The sequence below is a fragment of the Lutra lutra genome, chromosome 10 (genome assembly GCF_902655055.1).
Source record: "Lutra lutra chromosome 10, mLutLut1.2, whole genome shotgun sequence".
NCBI classification, from domain to species: Eukaryota; Metazoa; Chordata; class Mammalia; order Carnivora; family Mustelidae; genus Lutra; species Lutra lutra.
Genome location: NC_062287.1, coordinates 106,161,111 through 106,186,528, shown reverse-complemented (window position 1 = coordinate 106,186,528; position 25,418 = coordinate 106,161,111). Strand labels below are relative to the sequence as shown.

Below are 25,418 nucleotides of genomic sequence, written 5' to 3'. Positions count from 1 at the left end.
GAAAGAAATGTTGGGGACCTAGCGGTTTCCCCAGTATGATTCACTGCACACCAAGACCCCTGTGGATGCGTGTGCCAACAGAACTTAAATCCCTCTTTGCACTTAGGGAGGAAGGTCAGTTTTTAAATTCTAAATTGGGAAGCAGGATCCACAATGTTGGGACTATCAACATGTGGAGAGTACACTCAAGAGAATTTGGGGGAGTACCAGGTTCCGGTAGCTCCTTGTCTATAAACTGCTATGAAATGGCACTTTCCAGACCTCCCTTTGGGGTGGGGGAACCAAAAGAGAGCATGAAAAATCCGCACTGGGTCATCAAAGAACAGATACAAGGAAAGAACAGTCCCTTAGGAGAAGACAAATGAGAGGCTCCCATGGCGCACAGGGCTGCACCATATTCAGACTTGCTTGGCCTGAATTCCAGAGGAACTCATCTGATTGGTTTGAATATAGTTATTGCCTGTAAATACTCTTCCACTGAACACTTTTTTTGTATAGAGCCCTGGCCCACACCATTGTTTCCTCAAATAGTCACCTACTTGCACCTCCCAGTACTCCTCCTCCTCTTCTTCTTCTTCTTCCTCTTCTTTTACCTGTTTTTTGCACTTTTAATTTTTTTAATTTTAATTTTTTAATTTTTACTAACATAAAATGTATTATTTGTTTCAGGGATTCAGGTCTGTGATTCATCAGTCTTACACAATTCACAGAACTCATCATAGCACATACCCTCCCCAGTGTCCATCACCCAGCCACTCATCCCTCGCACCACCCCCTCCACTCCAGCAGCAACCTTTGTTTCCTGAGATTAAGAGCCTCTTATGGTTTGTCTCCCTCTCTGGTTTAGTCTTGTTTCATTTTTTCTCCTCTTCCCCTGTGACCCTCTTCTGCCTTATTTCTCAAATTCCAAGTATCAATGAAATCATATGATAATTGTCTTTCTCTGACTGACTTATTTTGCTTAGCATAATACCCTCTAGTTCCACCCATGTCATTGCAAATGGCAAGATTTCATCTTTTCATGGCTGCGTAATATTCCATTGTATATATAGACCACATCTTATTTATCCATTCATCTGTCAATAGGCATCTGGGCTCTTTCCATAGTTTGCCTTTTGTGGACATTGCTGCTACGAACTTTGGGGTGCACATGTCCTTTCGGATCACTATCTTTGTATATTTGGTGTAAATACAAAGATACTATTTTGTATCTTTGTATCTGGGTCATAGGGTAGTTCTATTTTCAACTTTTTGAGGAGCCTCCATATTGTTTTCCAGAGTGGCCGCACCAGCTTGCATTCCCAACATTGTAGGAGGGTTCCCCTTTCTCTGCATTCTTGCCAACATCTGTTTTTTCCTGACTTGTTCATTTTAGCCATTCTGATTGGTCTAAGGTGGTATCTCACTGTGGTTTTGATTTGCACCATATTCACATAACACCAAGTTATGTGGAGCACTTTTTCATGTCTCTGCTGGCCATTTGGATGTCTTCTTTGCAGAAGTGTCTGTTCATGTCTTCTGCCCATTTCCTGATTGGATTATTTGTTCTTTGGGTGTTGAGTTTGATAAGTTCTTTATAGATTTTTGGATACTAGCCCTTTATATGATATGTCATTTGCAAATATCTTTTCTCATTCTGTCAGTTGTCTTTTGGTTTTGTTGACTATTTCCTTGGCTATGCAAAAGCTTTTCATCTTGATGAAGTCCCAATAGTTCATTTTTACCCTTGCTTCCCTTGTCTTTGGTGATGCTTCTAGAAAGAAGTTGCTGTGGCTGAGATCGAAGAGGTTGCTGACCATGTTCTCCTCAAGGATTTTGATGGTTTCCTGTTCCACATTTAAGTCTTTCGTCCACTTTGAGTCTATTTTTGTGTGTGGTGTAAGGAATGGTTGTTTCCTTCTTCTGCATGTGGCTGTCCAATTTTCCCAACACCATTTGTTGAAGAGAATGTCTTTTTTTTTCCTTTGGACATTCTTTCCTGCTTTGTCGAAGATTAGATGACCATAGAGTTGAGGGTCCATTTGTGGGTTCTCTATTTCTGTTCCATTGGTCTATGTGTCTGTTTTTGTGCCAGTACCAGACTGTCTTGATGATTACAGCTTTGTAATACACTTGAAGTCCAGAGTTGTGATGCCACCAGCTTTGCTTTTCTGTTTCAACATTCCTCTGGCTATTCAGGTTTTTTTCTGGTTCCATACAAATTTTAGGATTATTGTTTCCATTTCTTTGAAAAAAGTTGATGGTATTTTGATAGAAATTGTATTAAATGTGTAGATTCCTCTAGGTAGCACAGACATTTTCACAAAACTTGTTCTTCCAAACCATGAACATAGGATGTTTTTCTATTTCTTTGTGTCTTCCTCAATTTTTCATGAGTACAGATTCTTTGCCTCTTTGGTTAGATTTATTCCTAGATATCTTGTGGGTTTGGGTGTAATTGTAAATGGGATCAACTCCTTAATTTCTCTTTCTCCTGTCTTGCTGTTGATATATAGAAATGCAACTGATTTCTGCACATTGATTTTATATCTTGTCAATTTACTGAATTCCTGTATGAGTTTTAGCAGTTTTGGGGTGGAGTCTTTTGGGATTTCCACATGATATATCATGTCCTCTGCAAAGAGTGAGAGTTTGACTTCTTTTTTTGCCAATTCAGATACATTTTATTTCTTTTTGTTGTCTGATTGCTGAGGCTAGGACTTTTAGTACTATGTTGAATAACAGTGATGAGAGAGAGTGGACATCTTTGCCATGTTCCTGACGTTAGGGGACAAGCTCTAAATTTTCCCCCATTGAAAATGATATTTCCTGTGGGTTTTTCATAGATGGCTTTTATGATACTGAGGTATGTATCCTCTATCCCTACACTGTGAAGAGGTTTTTGTTTTTGTTTTTGTTTTTAAATTTATCTGACAGAGAGAGATCACAAGCAGGCAGAGAGGCAGGCAGAGAGAGGAGGAAGCAGGCTCCCCGCTGAGCAGAGAGCCGATGCGGGGCTCGATCCCAGGATCCTGAGATCATGACCCGAGCCAAAGGCAGCGGCCTAACCCACTGAGCCACCCAGGCGCCCCTGAAGAGTTTTAATCAAGAAAGAATGCTGTACTTTGTCAAATGCTTTCTGCATCAATTGGATGGTACTGGATCATATAAAGGATATCATATAAAGGATAAAGGATCATACTTGTCCTTTCTTTTATTAGTGTGATGTATCATGTTGATTGATTTGCAAATGTTGAATCACTCTTGCAGCTTAGGAATAAATCCCATTTGGTGGTGGTGAATAATCCTTTTAAGGTACTGTTGGATCCTATTGGACAGTGTCTTGGTGACAATTTTGGCATCCATGTTCATCAGGGATATTGGTCTGTAATTCTCCTTTTTGATGGGGTCTTTGTCTGGTTTGGGGATCAAGGTAATGCTGGCTTCATAAAATGAGTTTGGAAGTTTTCCTTCCATTTCTATTTTTTGGAACAATTTCAGAATAGGTATTAATTCTTCTTTATTTTTATTTAAGATTTTATTTATTTATTTGACAGAGAGAGATCACAAGTAGGCAGAGAGGCAGGCAAAGAGGGAGAGAGGAGGAAGCAGGCTCCCCGCCGAGCAGAGAGCCCGATGTGGGGCTCGATCCCAGGACCCTGAGATCATGACCTGAGCTGAAGGCAGAGGCTTAACCCACTGAACCACCCAGGCACCGATTAGTTCTTCTTTAAATGTTTGGTAGAATTCCCCTGGGAAGCCATCTGGCCCTGGGGTCTTGTTTGTTGGGAGAATTGATGACTGCTTCAATTTCTTTGCTCATTATGGGTCTGTTCAGGTTTTCTATTTCTTCCTGGTTCAGTTTTGGTAGTTTACACGTCTCTAGAAATGCATCCACTTCTTCCAGATTGTCTAATTTGTTGGCACATTGTTGCTCATAATATGTTCTTATAATTGTTTGTATTTTTTTGGTGTTGGTTGTGATCTCTCTTCTTTCATTCATGATTTTACTTATTTGCATCCTTTCTCTTTTCTTTTTGAGAAGTCTGGCTAGGGGTTTATCAATCTTATTAATTCTTTCAAAGAATCACCTCCTGGTTTTGTTGATCTGTTCTACTGTTCTTTTGGTTTCTATTTCATTGATTTCTGCTCTAATCTTTATTATTTCTCTTCTCCTGGGTTTAGGTTTTATTTGCTGTTCTTTTCCAGCTTTAGCTTTAGCTCTAAGGTTAGGTTGTGTATTTGAGATCTTTCTTGTTCCTTGAGAAAGGCTTGTATTGCTATATCCTTTCCTCTTAGGACAGCCTTTGCTGCATCCCAAACGTTCTGAACAGTTATGTTTTCATTTTCATTTGTTTCCATTGAATTTTTTCAATTCTTCTTTAACTTCTTGGTTGACCCATTAATTCTTTAGTAGGATGCTCTTTAGCCTTCATATATTTGAATTCTTTCCAATTTTCCTCTTGTGATTGAATCTGAAAATATGCAGGTAATGATCCCAATCTTTTGGTACCAACTGAGATCTGATTTGTGACCCAGGATGTGGTCCATTCTGGAGAATGTTTCCTTGTGCACTAGAGAAGAATGTGTATTCTGTTGCTTTGGGATGGAATGTTCTGAATATATTTATGAAGTCCATGTGGTCCAGTGTGTCAATTAAGGCCCTTATTTCCCTGTTGATCTTTTGCTTAGATGATTTGTTCATGTCAGTGAGAAGACTGTTAAAGTCCCCTACTATTCTTGTATTATTTTTTTTAAGATTTTATTTATTTATTTGACAGAGAGAGATCACAAGTAGACGGAGAGGAAGGCAGAGAGAGAGAGAGAGAGAGAGAGGGAAGTAGGCCTCCTGCCGAGCAGAGAGCCCAATGTGGGACTCGATTCCAGGACCCTGAGATCATGACCCGAGCCGAAGGCAGCGGCTTAACCCAATGAGCCACCCAGGCGCCCCCTATTCTTGTATTATTAATGGATGGGCTTTAAAAAAAAAAGCATAGAAGATACCAGAGATTCCATTTCTAGAGAAATAAAATCTAACCAAGTTGAAATCAAAAAGGCTATTAATGAGGTGCAATAAAAAAATGGGATTTCTTACTGCTAAGATAAATGAGGCAGAAGAATTGGTAGATATAGAAGACCAAATGATAGAGAATAAAGAAGCTGAGAAAAAGAGATAAATAACTACTGGATCACAAGGGGAGAATTTTTTTTTTTTATTTGACAGAGAGAGAGAGATCACAAGTAGGCAGAGAGGCAGGCAGAGAGAGAGAGAGGGGAGAAAGCAGGCTCCCTGCGGAGCAGAGAGCCCGATGCAGGGCTCGATCCCAGGACCCCGGGATCATGACCTGAGCCGAAGGCAGAGGCTTTAACCCACTGAGCCACCCAGGCGCCCCACAAGGGGAGAATTTGAGATATAAGTGATACCATAAGACAAAACAATATTAGAATAATTGGGATCCCAGAAGAAGAAGGAAGAGAGGCGGGGGATGGGGGGCAGAAGGTATATTGAAGCAAATTATAGTGGAGAATTTCCTTAATTTGGGGAAGGAAACAGGCATCAAAATCCAGAAGGCACAGAAACCCCCCCCCCTCAAAATCAGTAAAAATAGGTCAACACTCTGACCAATCTAATAGTAAAACTTACAAATCTCAGAGACAAAGAGAAAATCCTGAAAGCAGTTCAGGAAAAGAGGTCTGTAACCTACAAGGGCAGAAACACTAGATTGGCAACAGACCTATCAACAGAAACCTGGCAGGCCAGAAAGGGCTGGCATGATATATACAGGGCACCAAATGAGAAAAATATGCAGCTAAGAATACTTTATCCACCTTGGCTGTCATTGAAAATAGAAGGGGAGATAAAGAGCTTCCAGGACAAATAAAAACTAAAAGAATTTGCAATCACCACACCATCCCTACAAGAAATATTGAAAGGGGTCCTCTAAGCAGAGAGAGCTTAAAAGTAATATAGACCAGAAAGGAACAGAAACAATATACAGTAACAGTCACCTTACAGGTGAAACAGTGGCACTAAATTCATATTTTTCAATAGTTATCCTGGATGTAAATGGGCTAAATGTCCCAATCAGAAGACACATGGTGTCAGACTGGATAATAATTAAAAAAAAAAAAAAAAAGACCCACTGATATGCTGACTTCTCAGTTTTTTCATGGCTAGAATCCTGATTGGTCTGGGAAACCAAAATGGGCCCCTGCCTCAGAGAGTGATGATGACTACGAATAGCCAGCCTGTCTGAAAGGTTTCTGGGAAAGATTTTGCTCCCTGGTAAAAAGAGACACGTGATAAATTACCTTGTGTTCTGCCTTTGGACACAGTCATGTGAGAATGGGACATATGGAGCTGCTGCAGCCATTTTGCCCCCATGAGGGCTGATACTGTAGACACCGAGAAGAACGTGATTGATGACAGGAGGAGGGTGGGGGGGGTGTGCTTGATGTTATCAAGGGCCCTCTGACAAGCCCCGCCATCTCTTGACTTCTTGGTATATAAGTGATAGTAATATTTCCTCACTGCTGAATCTGTTGTAGTTTAACTCTGTTACTTTTAGCTGAAGATGTTCCAGTGAATGCAGTGTATACTTTGTGCCCGAGAGAACCTAACCTAGATCCCATCTGTGCTTTTGCTGTGGATGTGGTACCTTCTACCCATCACTCTCCAGTCCCTTCTAGGCAAATACCTCCTGGGAATTCAGTTTCTGAAGGGCCGTGGAAAGAATGTCCTTGTGGTAGACAGGATCCCCTGTTATGCTCCCTCACCATAAAGATGACACCTCCCTGCCATTATCGTGTGACTCATCCATGTTCCTCACTGACTTCGGGCTTGGTCATGGGATTTGCTTTGGCCAAGGGGAGCAAAGGAGCATACATGTTGATTCCCACCTCTGAGCAGAAGTTTTAAACGAGAGTGCATGGTTAGGCTCGGCTTCTTCGGCTCTTGTGTTCTTTGTCACAAGACATGTCCCAGCTAGAGGCTGCTCCTTCCACTGGGATACCAGGATGCAAACTCAGCAGAGCCCAGAAGATTCTCAGCTGACCCCCAGCCCCCAGCTTATGGGAAGAAGGAAGTGGTTGTTGTGCTAAGCCTCTGAGCTCCTGGGGTTGTTTTTTGGCACTGCAAAGCTGATGAAATCCTCAGGTGGGCGTTAGGGAGGTCGTGCCGGCTTCAAGACTGGGTCAGGTGTGGCTGCCCAGAGACACTATTTCTCTTCTACTTCTGTGTGTCAAGAGTCCCTGTGTGATTGTCCATCATGGTCTCTTTTTAGGCTTCACAGTTTTGTTTGCTGCTTGGTTAGTGAGTGATTGACTCTGAGCAGGGCAGCATGAAACCAAAAGTGAGATTCTCAGAGTTCATCCGGAAGGCGGGGCAGGAAAGCAGCAGGTGTCACACTTGCTTAACCTCCACTCCCTGGTGTCTACTCCGAGTCCTCCTGCTTATAAAGGAAAATCTACAGTGAGTGGCTCCCTCAGTCTGCGTTGTTGGTCTTGGGGAGAGTGGGCACCAGCTGCTATTTTGAAAACTCATATGAAAATTCCATTATTATAAGAAAGCCTGCTTTCTCTGGGGGTCTATGAGGTCTTGGCCGAGGGGCTATGTGCTGTCTGTGTCCACACGGCTTTATCGCATGCCTGGCTTGTAGGGATGGGGAGGCATGGTGAGTGATACGTGAAGGGAGCTGGGTCTTGTTCTAGAAGCTGTGTCTGTCTGGGCCATTAGGGCCCAGCTTGCTCACACTCCGTTCACAGAGAAGCCTCTATTCGGCAAGGCTTGGGGAGGTGAATTAACCCCCACTCTGCCTGCCTCTGCTCCTGCCCAGGGTTTAGAGCTCCTCACTTCCTCCAACAGCACCTCGGTCGCTCCCCTTCCTTCTACCGTCCTTCCTCTGAGGTCCGGACCAGTCCCACCTATTGGGTCATCGAAGTAGCAGGAAGCCTCGGTTTCTGTTCTGTGGTTTACCTCTGGAAGACACAAGATACGTCTGTACGTTTATTCTAGGAAATGGAACAATTCCTTTTGTCTTATAACCTGGAAAAAGAAAGGCTGTCTGGAAGGGAACTCTGGAAGGGAACTGTCCTGTGTCCTCATCCAGATGGGGGACAAGCTCCGAATTTGGCTCCTGGTGACAGTGCCCTGGCTGTGCCCTTCTGTATTTAGAAATGAAGTAAATTGACGTCTTGTGTTCACCACTCCCAGGCCTGCTGTGCCCCGGCTGAAAGAAGGGAGTCGCTGGGCCCCATGTCCCTGCCCTGTGAACCCTCCAGCCCCTTTTCCATGCAGAGTCCCTCTGCCCCCCCATTCCAGGCCAGACCCTTCACTGGATCCTGGAGAGGAAGGAGCGGGGGTGGGGGGTGGGGGCAACATACAGGATCCTGCCCCAGGGGTGCTCAAAACCCAGAGGGAGGTGCAGACAGACACAGGGAATCCCAGCAGGACATGATCCATGCAGAGGGAGGTACAGGTCCCAGGGACCTGGGGGCCCAGAGAGTGGCCGCTGAGGCAGTCTGGGGCCCTGAGGGCAGCTGCTCAGAAGGATGCCTGATGTGGGGAAAAAGAGGAAGGGAGGGGGTGAGGAGGTGACTGTGACTCAGACAGCCGGATATGCAGAAGACCAGAGGCAGGAGCCAGCTCTGTGTTGAGGTGAAGGGCAAGCCAGTCAGCCTGGGGGCAGAGGGCGGGGAGGGTGAGGAGGGATGAGGAAGGGCTGGTCAGCAGGGCCTGTGAGCTGTCCAAAGTGTGTGCACTGAGCCCTGAAGCCATGGGAAGGTCAGAGTGAGATGTGCCCCTTGAGAAGGCCACAGTGGGTCTTGGGGAGACTGGATGTGGGGTAGCAGGGACAGGAGGCAGGGAAACTTGTCAAGAGGCTTTGGGGTCATGGAAGCAGGGACAGGGGCTGCCCTGAACTGTGTCAGAGGGTGGGAAAGAGATGAGGAGGAGAATTCAGGAGAAACTTCTAGAGCTAGCATTGACTGGACTTTGTGGCTGAACATAAGTGGCAGGGGTGGAGGTGGGGTGGAGGGAAGGGGTGTTTGAGGAAGATGGTGGACTTAGGATGGCTCTCTTTTGGGATTGGGAAGCCTGAAATGAGGGGTTGGAGTGTAGGATGTCACTGTCCAGATCAGGAACATAGAAGAAGAGGAACAGAAAAGGCATTGATCTTTGTGGCTGGGGTGTCCTGGGTCGAATACTGACATCAAGGAATGGGGTCTGGAAGACAGGGCCATGGGGCCACTAGTGGAAATGTGGGCAGAGGAGGGACCCAGCTTAGCCTTTTCACACAAGTGACCTTGAACAAATCACCATCCTCCAGGACCCCAGTTCCTGCCTCTGAACAAGGGGAGATAATGCTTCTTTCTTGGGTTGTGCAGATGGGAGGGCTGGTTGGCAGAGGTCCACCCCTTGCCTACAGCTCTGTGGCCCACAAGATCCCGCTCCTTGGCCGAGCTGGCTGTCAGGACCTCAGCCAAGACAGAAGAAAAACATCCCAAGGCCAGGAGAGGATCTAAGGAAGGGCCTTGACGTGGGCATGGACACCATAAGCAGGACGGGTGCTGGCTTATGGTCAGTCTGCAAGGAGGGAAGGGGCTCAGCATGGACTCTCCAATGTTGCCTTGGCCAGTTGTGGTGCTAGGATAGGTCAGAAAGATGCTGGGACATACGTTGTCATGACAACATACGTGCAGAAACACAGCCACACACGCATGTGCGGGTGAACGCACATCCGAATGAATGTGTACTCCCGACTTTTCCACGACTTTTCCTTTTCCACGACTCGGAGGTGGGAGAGTAGGTTGTTTTTCCCAGACTCCAGTGTCTGGCACCTGTGCAAAGGGAGGCAGCGGGGCCAGGCATCCCTCATGCGACAAGCGCTCGCACCTCACTGTTCTCCCCACGCGCCGATGGAGCAGGCCAGACGCCAGACCCCGAGACCGGCTGGAGATTTTTCAGACTGGCTGTAAGCACGGGGCCAACCACATGGGGGATGGGAGCGTGGCCCCTGCAAGCGGGGAAATGTTTTCTGTTTAGACATCAACGCTTGGGTTTAGAAGCATGAGCAAGTGCCTACTTGTTCTTTCCTATTAAGCCCCTTGAATTCTTTGGAAATAGAAAATTCTGGACCTTTATTCTCTACAGGATGAGATTTGGTGTACATCAACTGAATTGCATTTTTTGTTTGTTTGTTTGTTAAGGCAAGCCCTCGCGTGGGTCCCAAATAGAACTTGTTTGCAAAACGGTCCACACAGCGTCAGCCTGGCCCCATGGAGACACCGGGCCCTTCAGAATCTGTGAGTTCTGCTTCTGACTCCTGGTGCCACAGCGATGCCTCCTAGAGTCAAGAGTCTGCCTGTCTTCGACTCCCAGTAGGTTCTTCACATCCTAAATCAACCGGGTCAACAACCCCATGACCAGCACCAGCTGTGGCGTGTGTGGACAAGGTCATCAGTTCTGTGAAGGAGAAGATCCTTGAACGGAGGGCGTCCACCTGTCTGGAAAGTGATGGTGAGTACTTCATCACCGATCTGAGATGTGTCCTCACAGGGGAGATGCCAACTCCTAGGGTTCTGCTCGTGCCGGGGGAGGGGCACTGGCAACCTTGCGGGGGGCAGATTAGTATCTCTCACACTTCCAGCAGCCACCATTCGTGGACTTCCAACTCAGTATGAGGCATTTTAAGTGCTTGTGACTCCTAAAGTCACCGCCATCCTGCTGGATTGAGGGGACTGCCTGTACCTTTCCATGTGAACATGCTGAATTTGTCCAAAGCCATGACGTCTAAGCTCACGGAGGCAGCGGGATTTGAACTCAGGCTGTATGCTTCGGGAGCCGCGTTCAGGGGGAGAGTCAGTGGAGAGCCCCGAAAGCCCGCACTGACCAGGAGACAGGAAGAGCTGGTTCTGACTCGCACTCCCAGCCCAGCTCCATGATCTCTGAGAAGTTACTGGGCCAGTCTGCCTGGCTTTCTTCTTATCCTGTCTACATCACAGGGTTTTTACAGGCATGAAGTGTGCGGGAAAGTGCTGGAAAATGGACAGGGCTGCTCACATGTGAGCCTCACAGCCCTGTGGAGTGATCAGAGCAATGACAGACCATCCCCATTCTATACTGGAGGGAGCTGTGGCTCAGAGAGGTCCCAGAGTCTACCTGACACTCATCAGCATAGATCCTGTCTCCTTGAGTCTGGCACATTCTCCACTCTCCCTCCTGCTCTTGCTATGTACTGGGGTCTTGGCTCCCTAATTTTGGGTGTCCTCACCTTCTCTGGCATTGTTACTTTTCCCTTCCCTCTACCCTGCCCTCCCATAGCCTGGGTCCCATCCCTCAAGCCTGGCTCTCAGCGGTCTGGTCACTAGTCCCTACCGAGGGCTACACTGGCCCGGCATGAGGCGACTTCTTTCCTGGAGAAATTTCATTTGTCAAAGGGTATGGAAATTTCCAGAGTGTTCAAGGCCTGAGATAGTTATTCTCAATCCTGGTTGCATGTCAGACTCTCCTGGGAGATCTTAAAAATATTCTGAGGCCCAGGGCCCACACCCAGACATTCCGATTTCATCGCTCTAGGGTGGGGACCAGGAACAAGCATGTCTGAAGAACTCCCTGGACATCGGGAATGTGCAGTCAGGGTATGGGTGGAAGTAGCTGATCTTTCTTTGAAAGTGTTCGTGTCTTAGCCCAGGAGATTGCTTTCGAATGTATTTTAGCTTCAACTTCATTTTTACCAGTGTCTTTAATATTTAAGTAAAGAAAGCAAGGTTCTTTCTCTCATCCTTTCATGAATTAATTAATTTAACGAAATTTGAATGATTATCATCAATGATTACCTTCCACGGACTTTTTTTGTTGTTGTTGTTAAAGATTTTTTATTTATTTATTTGACAGAGAGAGATCACAAGTAGACGGAGAGGCAGGCAGAGAGAGAGAGAGAGGGAAGCAGGCTTCCTGCTGAGCAGAGAGCCCGATGTGGGACTCGATCCCAGGACCCTGAGATCATGACCTGAGCCGAAGGCAGCGGCTTAACCCACTGAGCCACCCAGGCACCCCTATATTTGTTTTAAGTCTTTTTTTTAAAAGATTATTTATTTATTTATTTGACAGACATAGATCACAAGTAGGCAGAGAAGCAGGCAGAGAGAGAGAGGAGGAAGCAGGCTCCCTGCTGAGCAGAGAGCCCAATGCGGGGCTCGATCCCAGGACCCTGAGATCATGACCCGAGCCGAAGCAGAGGCTTTAACCCACTGAGCCACTCAGGCGCCCCTAAGTCTTTATTTATTTAAGTAATCTCTACATCCAATGTGGGGCTCGAACTCATGACTCCAAGATCAAGAGCTGTATGCTCTTCTGAGTGAGCAACCAGACGCCCCTGTGGACTAGGCTTTTTTTTTTTTTTTTAAGTTGGGTTTATTGAGGTTGCTAAAAAGGAACCAAAATGTGTCACTTAGACAGAGTTCCTAAACTGAGGCTTACTACCCAATTTAATTGCAGTTTGTCTTTTTTTTTTTTTTTAAGATTTTTATTACTAATAAAACCACCAGAAGTGTAGAATGCAGTTTCAAACTTCCAAACCACTCTAACAACAACAAAAAAGGTGGGGAGGGTGATAAAGATTTCATCAATCCCCCAGCAAGCAAGGAGGCTGAAAATATGGGGGAAAACTAGCCCAGGAAGTGGAAAACACAAAATAAGACGGTATACATAGATCCCCACATACCAGGAATCACAGCGGGGGAACCGTGGCCAGGCATGTGGCCAGGCACTGGGCCCTCCTGCTAGAGCTCGTTTCCAGCCTTCCTCCCCGCCGTGGCCCCGTGACCTATTGCTTGTGGAGGAGATGCGAATTTACACAGGGTGTGCCAAGCCTAGGCTGGGGCTTCCGAAAGCAGGTGGGCCTTGTCCACATTCCCTAATTATTTTCTCAGTGCCCGAAACCTAGGGATGGCGGCAGCCGAGGTTCAGCCCCTGAGATGGTGCCGGTGCCTTGGGAATGCGGGCACCGTGGCTGGGACCCTCCTAAAGGTCCACAGGGAGCAGAGCTACACCACTGACCGGGGACCATTTTCCCCAGAACTATTAGATGAGAAGGAAACACATGTCTCAATGCTTTAAGCCACTGTTGTTGTTGTCTTTGCCTTCTTTTAAAAGATTTTATTTATTTATTTGAGAGACAGAGCTTGAGCAGGGCAGAGGGGGCGGGCAGAGGGAGAGGGAGAGAGAGACTCTCAGGCAGACTCCCTACTGAGTGCAGAGCCTATCATGGGGCTCGATCTCATGACCTTGAGATCCTGACCTGAACTGAAACCAAGAGTTGGATGCTTAACTGACCGAGCCACCCGGGTGCCCCTTAGCCGCTGTACCTTTGAGTGTCCTTGTTAGGCTGCTCCCCCTGCCCCCTGTCTAGGGCCTGCAGGAGGAGAGAGCCAAGTCCCAGGCTCCTGGTGGAGGGGGCCCCGAGTTGGAGGAGCCTTCCCTCTGCTGTGGGACCCAAAGCCCCTGCAGACTCTGGTGGTGGTGACAGGTACACGGTTCAAGGAAGGGTAGAGAGTGGAGCTACACCAAGGGGTGCAGGGCATGGCCCTCCCCTTCCCTGGTGGGGTCCCTGGCTCACTCCTCAGCAGTGGACGCAGTAGAGCTGGACACTGCCACTGACCCGGAGCTCCCGCAGTCGCTCCAGGGTCTGCCGCTGGAGGCTGGTGGCGCCCAGGGCCTGCCCGTTGAGCGCCAGCTTCAGCCCTCCCTCCTGGCACAGGAGGAGAACCTGGAGAAGGACAGGAGGGGTCTACAGGCTTCTGGACAGACTGACCCTCCACTGCCTGCCTGACTCCCCACCCAGCGAGCTCTCCCCTCGGAGGTCACAAAGACTGGAACCGTGGGACACCCGGTTGTGGGAAGGAACAGGCCTGGGTGCCCAGCTTGTCACCAGACCGCTGTGACCTTCCATGAGGATCATCCCAGCCCTGGGCCTCAGGCCCACCATCTGTGCCCACTGCCTTCTCGCGAGTGCTGGCTCTCAACCCTGGTAGCACTTTGGAGTCACTGGGGGGGGGCGGTTGAATAACCAGGGTCTGCTCTGATTGATTAAATCCATGTTTTGGGAGTGGGATCGCTGGCGGGTGCATGGAGGGTTGAGAGCCGTGGCCGGGATGTCTGCTTCTCCTGGCAGGCTCTGGCTTCCCAGCGCTAGGACGCACCCGTCTCCCCATGGGAATGCTGCTCTGTGCCCCGCCCCGGAGGGACCAGGCCACTTGGCTCCGACTGACCTCGAAGAATCGCTGTGGATAGAAGAGGAAGGGGGCTGAGATCAGCAACTTGCATCCCCAGCGCGAGATCCAGGCCAGAGTTCTGTCTGCGAAGGAAGCCCGGAGCATCACGGGCACATGAGCGGCCTCGTCCCGCAGGCTCAGTGTGAAGCTATGAGAAGGGGAGGGAGAAGGGGCTCCGTGACTCCTCCGAGCCGTGGCTGCCAGACCCTAAGTGCAGGGACGGATGTGGGAGAGCAGCTGAGAGGGGCTGGGAATCCCCATGTTGCCACCCACAGGCTAGAGGACCCTGGGGGAGCAAAAGACCTTGTCTGAGCCTTGTTTCCCCCCTCGAGATGGGGAGAATCGTATTAGTAGTAGCCAACAGGTGCAGGGTGCTCCATGCTGTGTCGTCTTAAGTGTTTTGCAAATCACGTGGAGGTGGGAGCCACCTGGGTTCAACCCTGCTCCACTGCTTCCTAGTCCTGGGAGCTTGGGGAGGTCACTTCACGTCCCTGTTCCTCAGTTTCCTGCTCTGTAGTGTGGGGAGAAGGGTACTGTACCTGCCTCACGAGCTCTCCTGTGTAAAGTGCTAGAACAACACCGGGCATGTAATCAGCACATATCACACCCACTGTGTAACAAATATCACTCTACGGTCCAATCCCTCCTATTGACAGGAACAAAGGAGATAGGGTATGTGAAAGTTATCGAGTGCCTGGCACACAGTAGGTATTTCTACCGAGTCCTCCCGGAAATCCTGTGCCTTGAGGTTCAGCAGCCCGTGTAAGTGACGAGGACAAGAAGTCACATGGCTGGATCTGTCACTAGTAATAGCTGCGAGGCTTTGGCATGGGCTGGGCACAACGCAGGACTCCAGATCTGGCACCTTTCTGCTGCCTGGCACCTGCCTCTCAAAGGGGAGCCAGATTCTTTTTCATGTCCAGGGAGCTTCCTTTGAAAGAACACCTCTGAAGTTACTGGTGGCTGATGCCTCGGTCATCAAGAAGTGGTTAACAATAGCCTGCCAGCCGGGAGACCAGGGAGACCAGGAGGCATAGCGTGGAACAGCAAAGCAGGGGGAGGGGATGGAAGCGGAGGGGTGGGGGTGTGGGGGTTGGGGAAGGTGCACCCTGGGTGGGTCTTTCAGGGACTTTCGTTGGATATGTTCTAGGAGGACGCCCCGGACATTTCCAGCTTTGGGAAGGAACCAGCAAGGGCTCACCACTGGGAAGAAGCTTGGAAAGCCAGGGTCCTGGAGAGTGCACCACACAGAGCCTCTAGCCCCCAGCCCCAAGCCCTTCCTATTGGCCTGAGAACTCCTAGAGGCCTCAGTGTCTCCCTGCCTCTCCCATCCCTGTCCTGCACAGCCCTGGATGGTAATGGACTGTCCTCAGACACCTAGTGAAGTCCTGTGGCAGCTGCAGCCGTGTCCCCCCTCCTCAGTGCTGTGGGGAGGGATGGAGAGGGAAGGACAGATTTTTAATGCAGACGAATTCCGTGCCTTCCAACTCCGACTTCTTCTGTCCAGTTCAAGCCGCAGTCGATTCCAGAAAAAAACAGTAACAACATTTACTGTGGACTCGCTGAACGCCAGGCACTGCTAAGTCTTCCTGTTGGCGGCCCATGGCCCAAATGGCCTGTAGAAATGTCCTGGCTGGGGCCACCTGGTTGGCTCAGTGGGTTAAAGCCTCTGCCTTCTGCTCAGGTCATGGTCCTGGGACCCTGGGATGGAACCCCGCATCGGGCTCTCTACTCGGCAGGGATCCTGCTTCCCTTCCTCTCTCTCTGCCTGCCTCTCTGCCTACTTGTGATCTCTGTCTGTCAAATAAATAAATAAAATCTTAAAAAAAAAAAGTAGCACACCACTTCATAAAATAATAAATAAATAAATAAAAAAGAAAAGAAAAGAAAAGAAATGTCCTGGCTGGTCCACAGTGTTCTTCACCTTCAAGGTCATACCATGTTCCAAAACTGGGAAAGTTTATATGAAAGATGGGTTCCTGCTTCTTCTTTAAAAATAATCAGGGGCATCTGGGTGGCTCAGTGGGTTAAAGCCTCTGCCTTCGGCTCAGATCATGACCCCAGGTTCCTGGGATTGAGCCCCACATCGGGCTCTCTGCTCAGCGGGGAGTCTGCTTCCCCTTCTCTCTCTGCCTGCCTCTCTGCCTACTTGTGATCTCTGTCAAATAAACAAAATCTTAAAAAAAAAAAAATAAAATAAATAAAAATAATCAGAAGGCTGGGCCTGAGTGGCTCTATGGAAAAACTCTTTCCACATTTCCTTCCCAACCCAGGGCTTCGCTCTTTGTCATCCGTCCCACCCTCGAGAAAGAGCAGTTTGATTACTTGCTGCGTCCCTGATACTAGCCATTTGACTTTGAACTAGGACACGAACTTGATATGTATCTCCCAAGTTTTTGTGTGTGGGGGGGTATTCTTTGTAACCCTGGGAACTTTTTCATTTTCCCTGTAGGACTGAGATGATCTCTCTCCTTTTATTCCGATGGGGAAACTCAGGACTCCAGGCTCAGAGGGCTGTCATGACTTGCACCAAGACTGCACTGTTCATGGGACCACATGGTCCCATACTGGAGCGATCAGGGAGCATCTGTATAGTTGGTGTGTGGCTCCAAGCCAGGACTCCAACCCTGTTGTGCCTGGCTCTGGAGGTTCATGCTGTCTGGGGCTATGGTGCGCACCTGCTCCAGAATTCACAGGACCGCTCAAGAAAGAGCAGGCAGGGCAAGAGTTCACTGAGGTCAGGGACTCCAGAAAACAAAACCGAAACAGAAAGGGAGAAGACAGGGCACTTTCCTTCCCTCCCGCCCCTCCACGGAGATCATTTTGATGACCCCCACATTGGTAGAGCTCTTACTGCGTGCCCGGCCCAATTCTGAGCATGCACGCCAGCCCTGAAGCTGGCACTATTATTATCTCTTCTTACACACGAGGAAACTGAGGCACAGAAAGGAAAAGTAACTGCCTTGAAGGGGCACACAGGTAGTAAGTGCCCTCAGCGGAAGTGAAACCCAGGCGATCGGGCCCAGAAAAGTCATGAAATCTAACGTAATTCCAGCTGGAGGGAAGGAGGAAAGGAAAAAAAGAAAGAAAAAGAAAGCGAAAGTGTCTTTGGAGTGCGTAGGTTTCGGGAGTGGAGCAGGAGCGCCCCCTGTTGGAAAGATTAGGCAGCACCCGTGTAGTTGGTGTATGGCTCCAAGCTCCCACTGCCAGGCACCAGGCCCTCTCTCTGGGGCTGCCTGGCCATGTTTCCCAAACCCTGTGCCGTGTCACCCTGAGAGGTTGAATTCTCTATCTGGGTCTCAGCGTGAGCCCTTAAAGGACCTTTCCAGAGGCCCCAGCTGGCACCTGCGATGAGAGGCTGGTTGGCCTGAACAGATGGACAGGCAGGGAGGGTTCTTCCAGAATTGGGGCTGTCGGGCCGTGGGGGCAACCTGAGCACAGGGCACCGTCCAGTGCTCAGTGGTTGGGACTAAGCACTGAGCACACTCGCAGCCACAAGCTTCACGACGGGGCAGTGGTGTTAGAGATGGAAGAGGGGACGCTTGTGGAGCTCATCGATTCAGAGATTTCTCCCTCCCTTCCATGTGGATACGTACTCCTTGGGCTCCGGCAAGACCAGCCCCCGCAGCACGATGACCTGTCCGGGCCAGAGACCCCGGGGAAGGGCACGCGAGCAGGGCACCTCCTGTAGGGAGATGGGAGATGACTGAGAAGGGAGGCACGCAGGGCTCTGGGGAGAGCTGCTGCCCCCAGGGGAGCCCTGCGGCAGGTGTCTGTCTCTAGGCATGCGGCCAGGAGGACACTCAACTATCTTCATTTATCAAACATCTACCGCAGGCCTCGGCTCTCCCTGGCTTTTCAGGGCTGAGCTCCGTGGTTGCCCCCTCTTCCCCGGGGCCATGAGCAACAATATGTCCCCCACTGGTGCATCCTGGACTGTCATGGCCTGTTCATTGGTCTGTCTCTCCAGCCACTGGAGGGCTGGGACTGGCTGGTCCCTCTGCTCTGGAGCCTGGCACCGAAGAATCTCAGATAATGGTATGCAGAATAAATGGAGAAAAGGGAAAACAAAGCTGGAGGTTTCTATAAAGGAAGGGGGAACCTTGATGCTGGGGGGGCATTTCCCACCGGGGGGGGGGTGCTTCCGCAGGACGACACCTCCACAAGGTGACCCAGGAGGGAGGTCACTCACCAGGCTGTGGCTCTTCAGCAGGAAAGGCTGTTCAGGGGAGAAAGAAAGAGAAAGGAGACATGGAAACCATGCAGAGTTTGCTCAGCGAAAGAGAGCTTCTCAATATTATTATGAAGAATTGGGTGTATCTGGGGTTTGTCTCTCTTAAAAACAACACAGGTGAACGATGAGAGCGCTGAGGGGGGCCCTCTTAGATTCAGATGGACACTGGGTCTGGAAGAATGTGTTAGACCTGCACAGAGGGTCCTGTCATTCACTTATTGTGTGGCCTTGGACCTCATCTCCCCCTCTGTCCTGCAGGACGACCCCAGCTCCCTCGCCTGGTGGATGCAACGGAAAGTTTCAACTTGGCGGGATCTTCTGATAGGAGCCCTGGGGCTGGCTCTGCCCACCCTGCACAGCCAGTCCACCCCATCCTTCATCCCAAGCAGACCCCGGCTTGGGCTGAGAGAGGGAAATCCAGGCTTGTGGGCAATGAGGGGGGCGACCAGTATCCATGGCAACTGCCCAGTGAGGGAAGGGGCAGCTGGCTTTTGTCAAATTGGGCAAATCCAGTGAGTAGCAGGTCAAGCCAGGGGAGCTGGGAACACTGGTGGCTCAGCTAGTGTGGCCAGAACCATGAGGGCCAGCCTGCTCCCCAGAAACTCACGTAACCAACTGGGTACTCGCTGCCGCCCTCCGCGAATGGCTGTTAGGGAAGAGGAGACGCAACACGTGGGATTCAGGCCCGCCAAGCTCTGCGAGTCATTTGCGGGGCTCCCGCCTACCCTGCTGATGCCCTGGGGTGGGTAGAGGCTGGCTTTGGTGGGTCCTCACTCTCCCTGCAAGCCTTGTTGGGGGTTCTCAAACCTGGCACTTGCCCATGCTGATTCCTAGGCCCCACCTCAGACTTAGGGAGTCGGCATGTCTGGTGGCGGGTCCTAGAAATCTGCATTTTCCATAAGCTCCTCAGGGGCGAAGGACAGAGCTACTGATGCTTGGGTCCCCTGGCTCCAAGTGTCCAAGCAGATTACCTCCTGGCCATTGCTCTCGGGTCCCCTTCTGTGGATACCTTCTCAACCCCGCTCGAATCTCACACCTTGATGGATCCCCTCTACCATGGTTGTAATGGGTGTGACAGGGCCTGCCTGGGGCAGCAGGGGCTCCCGGGCCCGCCCAGACACCAGGGGGAGGCAGGAGCCGTCGCCACTCAGGGAACTCACGCTGATGTTCAGGAATCCAATAGCCTCCACCAGGATGTCACCAAATATGCCCAGGGTGTCTACACGGGACAGCGGGAGCCGGTAGCGGTAGTGGAGAAAGTGTTGTCCATTCACACTCACCTGGAGAGACAGACAGACAGACAGCTCAGCAGCACCTAGTGTGCACTGAATCTGCCTGGCCTCGTGGGGCGCTCTTACCTGGACCGTCCCTCGTTTAACTTCACACCCAGTCTGGGAGACAGGCACGTTTGGCAGACAAGGTGCCCAAGGCATGGGAAGCTTCTGTGACCTTCCCAAGGTTGCACAGCTGGCCTCGGAACCAAGGTCCTTTTGATTGTCCCTCTGCCCCGACATAGCACTTCCCTAGGCCATCCCTCAGCAGCAGCAGAAGCCCCAGCCCCAGGTGAGGAAATGGGGGTTCAGGAGGCCAGATGACTTCTCCCCCACAGGGGCCTCCCTCTGCTGCTGGCTCCCATCAGCTCCCCTTTCCCCCAGAGAGGTCAAGGTCCTGCCATCTTTCTGGCAGGAGTTCCCATCCACGGAGAAAGCCTTGAAGGGGAGTTCTCGCTCCCTGCGCCCTGCCCCCTGTGCCATCGTGAGATGGGCAGGGTGTGAGTTACCCACCTCGTGAGGCTCTAACCAGTGGATATTGAGGGGCTAGAACAGAGCCCATCACATTGCAGGCTCTTAAAGAACTTGCTAGGACTATGGCTCTGGTGCCCTCCCCAGGGCCAGGGCCAGGCACGAGAGAGCTTTCTTGCCGCCATGGGTCCCAGGCCACGTGGGCCCAGGGCAGCTTGGAGCGAGGCTCAGCGGCTGCTCAGTCCGCTCAGGTCTTAATCCCTCCCGGGGATGCCCCTCCTCACAGTGACGTGGAGAATTCGGTGGAAGGAAGGAGGAGGAGAAAGATGAAGGTTCTAGATGCCAAAACCCATCCCTTCCCCTCACCTTCATTTCCTCGTTTCCAAAGAGAAAGAGGAGGCGGAAAGGGGCTCCTCTCTGCAGGGGCACGCGGGGCCACCGGGCCTCGGCCTCCCAGCGCCCCGAGTGCAAGGTGTTGCAGATGACGTGGGGCTTGGTGGTGTGGAAGCGAGGGTTGAAGTGGACGGCGATATCCGGCCGGGGGTGCACGCTGCAGCCGCACTGGAAGTCTACCTGGAACCTGGGAGAGCTGCTCTTGAAGGGGCACCCCTGGTCGGAAACCCCGAAACCCCGAAGGCAGAGAGGAGCCTCCAGCTCAATGCCTCTGGGGCTGAGCTCCAGCAGCCCCGCAGAGCACCCCCTTACCTGCGTGCCTCTAGAGGGACCACTCCCAGTAGCATGACCATCTTGCCCGCACGCAGGCCACCGAAAATTGTCACGACATAAGGAACCACCTGAACAAGGGGGGAAAGCTTGCCATATGGGGCTGGGGAATGGGTCTTACGAGGGATCCCCACATCAGGTGGGCAGAGGGTGGGGGAGAGAAGAACAAGAAAACTCCATTCTCCTGCTCCCAACAGAAAATGTCCTTATGGGGGGAAAATTAGGGTTCTCTTCCACCTTTTCCCCTTTCCTGGACCCTGACATGTGAAAGCCACGTTGCCCTGGGGAAGCCAAGTTCAGCTCCATCGCCCCCTTGGAGCACCAGCCCTGCCCCTCTTCCCAGCTCCCGGGGCACAGAAGGGTCCTCAGTGAGACTTGCCCTGACCTCCAGCACCCGGCATTGAGGTCCTGAGGCTGTTTACTGGCTCAAGCCCAGGAACTTGGGGGCAGGGGAGACGGGCAGCAGGCAGAAGGCTGGACAAGTTGGGACCCTGATATGGATGCCAGGAGAGATACCCAACAACCACCCAGCCTACCTTCCCAGGCTCACCTCTCCCCACACAGAAGCTATGCAGAATTCCTAAAACACAACACACACGTTTACAACTCCCTACCTTTTCAGAGCCGCTTCCTCTGCTCTCCCTTGGCCCTGCGAGATCCAACTTGACTTTCGAGGTTCTCTGACACCTTCTCCAAGCACTGCCCACTATGGGGACTGAGTTTTTCCTTCCGTCCCCTGTGTTCCCGGAATGCTTCACTCTATGGCCGGCTTGGCCATTGGTGGGCTTACAGGGAAAGCAGGGGGCTGGATTTTCTGCTGGAGGCTCAGGCTAGCTGGAGCTGAAGCCCTGTTTTTCCCTTCTGTGCTCAGGGCCTCGCCTGGCACAGTGTGGGCTGTGAATATGTGTTTGCAGAATGAATGGGAACACGTCCCAGGTACACATCAGCACAACCAAGACTGGCTTTCACGTGTCCTCCGAACCACCTAGAAGGACCTGAGCCCCAACAGTGCTGCCCTCCAGGTAGGAGCTCGCAGCCTGCAGAGCAAGGAGGGAGCTTGTAACCTGGGGAGCTGCTTCACCCCATTACTCAGGCATCCAGGGAGGTGCTGGAGCTCCTGGCTGGCTGTCGGAGGGCCCAAGGCTTAGCTAGGATCAGTCCTGCCGTCCCTCCCACTTCCCAGGCTCCAGGCCTGGGCTGTAGTAATTACTGAGCTGCCGCAGCTCTCCCAGGGGGAGAAGGCCAAGTCAAGAGAAAGTGATAATTAGCGTTACTAATGGGAGGAAGGAGTGTGCTGGGCGTTCAGTCTTCTGTAAAGCAAAACCAGATGTCAGCAAATCCATGTGGGCACTGAGCAGGAGGAGGACATGAGGGGAGGGACCCCTACACCCATCCTTGAGTTGGAGGTTCCAACATGACTCTCTTCCAGGCTGGAGATGAGACCACCCTAGGTACTCAGTGCCCCAAGAGCCCCAGATCCTCCTAGCCTGGCCCCCTTCACATGATAGGAGCACAGCCCTGACTCCAGGCTCTATTCCTTTTAAAACGAAAGGACCTGGTGAGCCCCATCATTCGCCACTTCGCTAAGCTCAGGAGGGCCTTCCAGAGTCTATGAGCAGGTGCTGAGAGGATGGCCCAAAACCGAAGGCCTCTCCACCCACCGCCTGGGAGTCTGGGTCCAGCTGGAGTCGGAGGGGAGCCCTGGGACCTGGAGATTCCAGACCAGAGTGGCTGCTCACCGGGTGGAAGATGGGCGGCTGCAGGATGAAAGGGTCAGGAAGTGGGTCCAGTTTTTCTCCAGGTGACATGGGAATGGAGCACCTCCAACTCGGCCTGCAGATCCAGATTCCAGGAGCCCTGGCCCTGCCCCCACTGGCCGGACTTGCCTTTCCCAGCCAGGATCTGAGGTGCCAGGGCAACTCCCTTAGCGGTTAGCCTCAGCGGTTAACCCAGGCGGTTAGCTTGGGTCCAGCAGGGTCCCGGTGCCCCTTGCTGCAGGCCTGAGAGGGCAGCACTGGGCAGTGGTCCACCCCTGGTGCACACCCCAGATCCAGTCCCGCCAGCTGGATTGGGGCTGTCAGCAGAAATCCGAGTCCAGGAGCAAGAAGCTTGAACTAAGCAGCTAACTAAGCAGCTAACTAACCAGCCCCCTGCCCCCACTTGCACTGGGCTCTGAAGCGCCGCCGAGCTGTTGCAAAGGGAGGGCAGAGGCAGGTTCTCTTCCGGCTTGCTGTTTGTGGTTCCCCGGCCTCCCCTCCGAGCCCTCCCCAGTCGGAGGTCCGTGAGTGGCACATGTGGGCAGGTCCCAGGACAAGCCCCGCCCCAGCTTCTTGGACTTGGCTGAGTGGCGTTGCATGCCCGACTCCCCTCCCGGCTGAGAGGTTCCCCTGCCCTTTCCCCCATTTTCCCCCTTTTGCATGATTTATAATCCCCTGGGGCTCCATTTCAGCTTTAGCTACAAATGCCAGGGCCCAGCTGTGGTCAGAAAGGAGGTGGGGGATGGTGAGAAAGGGGCAGGAGGAGAGGAGCGCCCCCTGGAGGCTCAGAAGAGGCAGTGAGATGCAGTGGGCAGAATGTTCACACCCAAGGAGACCCGGGCTCTAGCTCAGCCTCTGCGTAACGTGCGCGTGCTGTGTGCCCTGGGCCAAGTCCCTTGCCCTCTCTGTGACTCCCTTTGCTCATCTGTGTATTGAGCGGGTGACTTCTGAAGAGTGTCTCCACGGGAGGTCTGTGTCTGGGGGTCTGGGGGTGGACCCAGCTGTCTGCCTTTTCATTGAGATCCCCCAGTCTTTGGACTGGAGTCACTCCAGTTTTGGTTCGAATTCCACTAAAGCCTTCCCTTTAAAAGGCGGCACAACCCCTCCACTTTATCCCGATTTGGGAGGTCCCAGGATCTGAGCCCCATGTGGGACTTGGCAGCAGGGGATTTCTGGCGGCTGCCCAGGCTGGGCAGAGGCTCCAGGGCCTGGGGAGCTGAGGGAAGCAGAAAGCTGCTCTGATGGCCGAGCAGGCGCAGGGGCGGTTCTGGGGAAACGCAGCGGAGCCCGAGCTCCTCAAGTGTGGCATCAGCGTGGCCTGGAAGCTAGTTAGAAATGTGTCCTTCCAGGCCCCACCCCAGACCTATGGAAGGGGAATCTCTCTGGTGGCGAGGGCCTGGGATTTTCACGTGCTCCCTGGGTGATTCTGATGCATGTGGGTGTTGGAGAAGCCCTCACTGACTGGGGCCTTAACCCGCAGGGCCTGGGGTGCGGAACCAGGAAGTTTGCTGGGATCTTGCTGGGTAGGAGGAGCTGGACTGCAGGAGGTTCTTGTATGGGGAAATTCCATCAGAGGTGTATTTAGACAGAATAATCTGGATGCACACCATGGAGGAGAAACCGAGGTGGAGAATCCTGTTGGGCAAGCCAGGGGGCCCTGCCGCTGGGAGGCAGGCCTGGGTCCTGTTCCCAGCCTCACAGCGCCCATCTTTCAGCCTGAAGCAAAGTGCCCTCCCCCACCCTCCTAGCGGGCCTCAGTCCCCCTCTGAATTGAGGAAGGAGGGCGGCATAACAAAATAGCATAAACTGGGCTGCTTAAACAGAGATGTTCATTTTCTCATGGTTCTGGAAGCTAGAAGCCCAAGATCAAGGTGTCCACAAGGATTTTTTTCCCACTGAGCCTTGTGGAGGGTTGCCCCTTGATCTGTGTGTGTCCTAATCTCTTATAAGTAGACAAATCATCTGGAATTCTACCCATATGAACTCATTTTACCTTAATTACCCTTTTAAAAAGGGCCTTATGTCCAAATAGAGTCTCATTCTATTTCCTGGGGGTGAGGACTTCAATATTTGATTTTGGGGGACAGAGCACAATTCAGAGGAATGGTTGTAGCTGGTCTCCCCCTGGAGCACCAGGACCATTGCAGGGGTCGGGTGTGGGGTCTGATGAGGGCCCGCAGCAGAAGGAGGAAGGTGGTGAATTTCCTTTCTCCTTTCCTTGGGTTTTGACAGCTGTGAGGGACCTGGCTGGGCTTAAGCATGACTCCAGAGCTTGTGGAACATGCGAGGCTACAGAGTGAGAGAGGGACTTCGTGTCTGTGGGTCTGTCCAGGAGTGGGAGAGGGCAAATCCCTTTTCTTGAGCCAGAGGGAGGGGAACTTTGGGAGAGGGGAAAGGCCTGATGATGACCCTGACACTGATGGGAGGGGGGAGGGATTTCCCTGCCCCAGGCTGGTGCCCCCACTCCACCCCAGCTCCCTAGACCTGGGCTTGTCCCTCTGAGCCCTTATCATAACTGGTCATTGTATATCGAAGAATTGTCTAAAGTTTGTCTCCCCCTCCCCCTATTTCCCGGCTATAAATTCCATGAGGGCAAATTTACACTTAGACCCTCAGTGCCAAGCAAGCCTGACACCAAGCAAGTGCTCAAATGTATTTAAAGAATGAATGACTGATTACCCGGAGCTGTGGTTTCGGGCTCCTATCCGACCA

General features: G+C 51.4%; 1 protein-coding gene and 1 long non-coding RNA gene across 8 annotated transcripts; one reads left to right on the top strand and one right to left on the bottom strand.

The window, feature by feature from the left end:
- The first annotated feature begins 7,385 nt into the window (after window positions 1-7,385).
- Window positions 7,386-11,763, top strand: LOC125079461 (uncharacterized). Its single transcript, XR_007121126.1, has 2 exons — window positions 7,386-7,450; window positions 10,186-11,763. It is a non-coding gene; the product is annotated as an uncharacterized LOC125079461 (long non-coding RNA).
- Window positions 11,764-12,970: 1,207 nt separating this feature from the next.
- On the bottom strand, window positions 12,971-23,189 carry LGALS12 (galectin 12). Of its 7 annotated transcripts, XM_047693062.1 has the most exons (10): window positions 22,689-23,189; window positions 20,932-21,020; window positions 20,593-20,806; window positions 19,645-19,764; window positions 19,092-19,130; window positions 18,443-18,469; window positions 17,847-17,935; window positions 14,248-14,398; window positions 13,596-13,745; window positions 12,971-13,489 (listed from the first exon to the last, which is right to left on the bottom strand). In XM_047693062.1, the coding sequence occupies exons 1-9, from the start codon at window positions 22,755-22,757 to the stop codon at window positions 13,599-13,601; spliced, it is 945 nt and encodes a 314-aa protein (XP_047549018.1). In that variant the 5' UTR covers window positions 22,758-23,189; the 3' UTR covers window positions 12,971-13,489; window positions 13,596-13,598. The 7 variants fall into 7 exon arrangements, with proteins under 7 accessions (XP_047549018.1, XP_047549022.1, XP_047549024.1 ...); XM_047693066.1 differs by having other exon boundaries at window positions 12,972-13,745; window positions 22,912-23,189; XM_047693068.1 differs by lacking the exon at window positions 22,689-23,189 and adding an exon at window positions 22,505-22,682 and having other exon boundaries at window positions 12,972-13,745.
- Between the last annotated feature and the right edge of the window lie 2,229 nt (window positions 23,190-25,418).

Bases quoted from the DNA above. Each gene is read 5' to 3' on its own strand.
- LGALS12 (XM_047693062.1), bottom strand. From the start codon at position 22,757: ATGTCACCTGGAGAAAAACTGGACCCACTTCCTGACCCTTTCATCCTG. The intron at 20,807-20,931 runs GTAAGGGGGTGC...CAGCTCTCCCAG, and splicing joins GTCCCTCTAGAGGCACGCAG to GTTCCAGGTAGACTTCCAGT. The intron at 19,131-19,644 runs GTGAGTTCCCTG...CTTCCCTAACAG, and splicing joins TTGGATTCCTGAACATCAGC to CCATTCGCGGAGGGCGGCAG.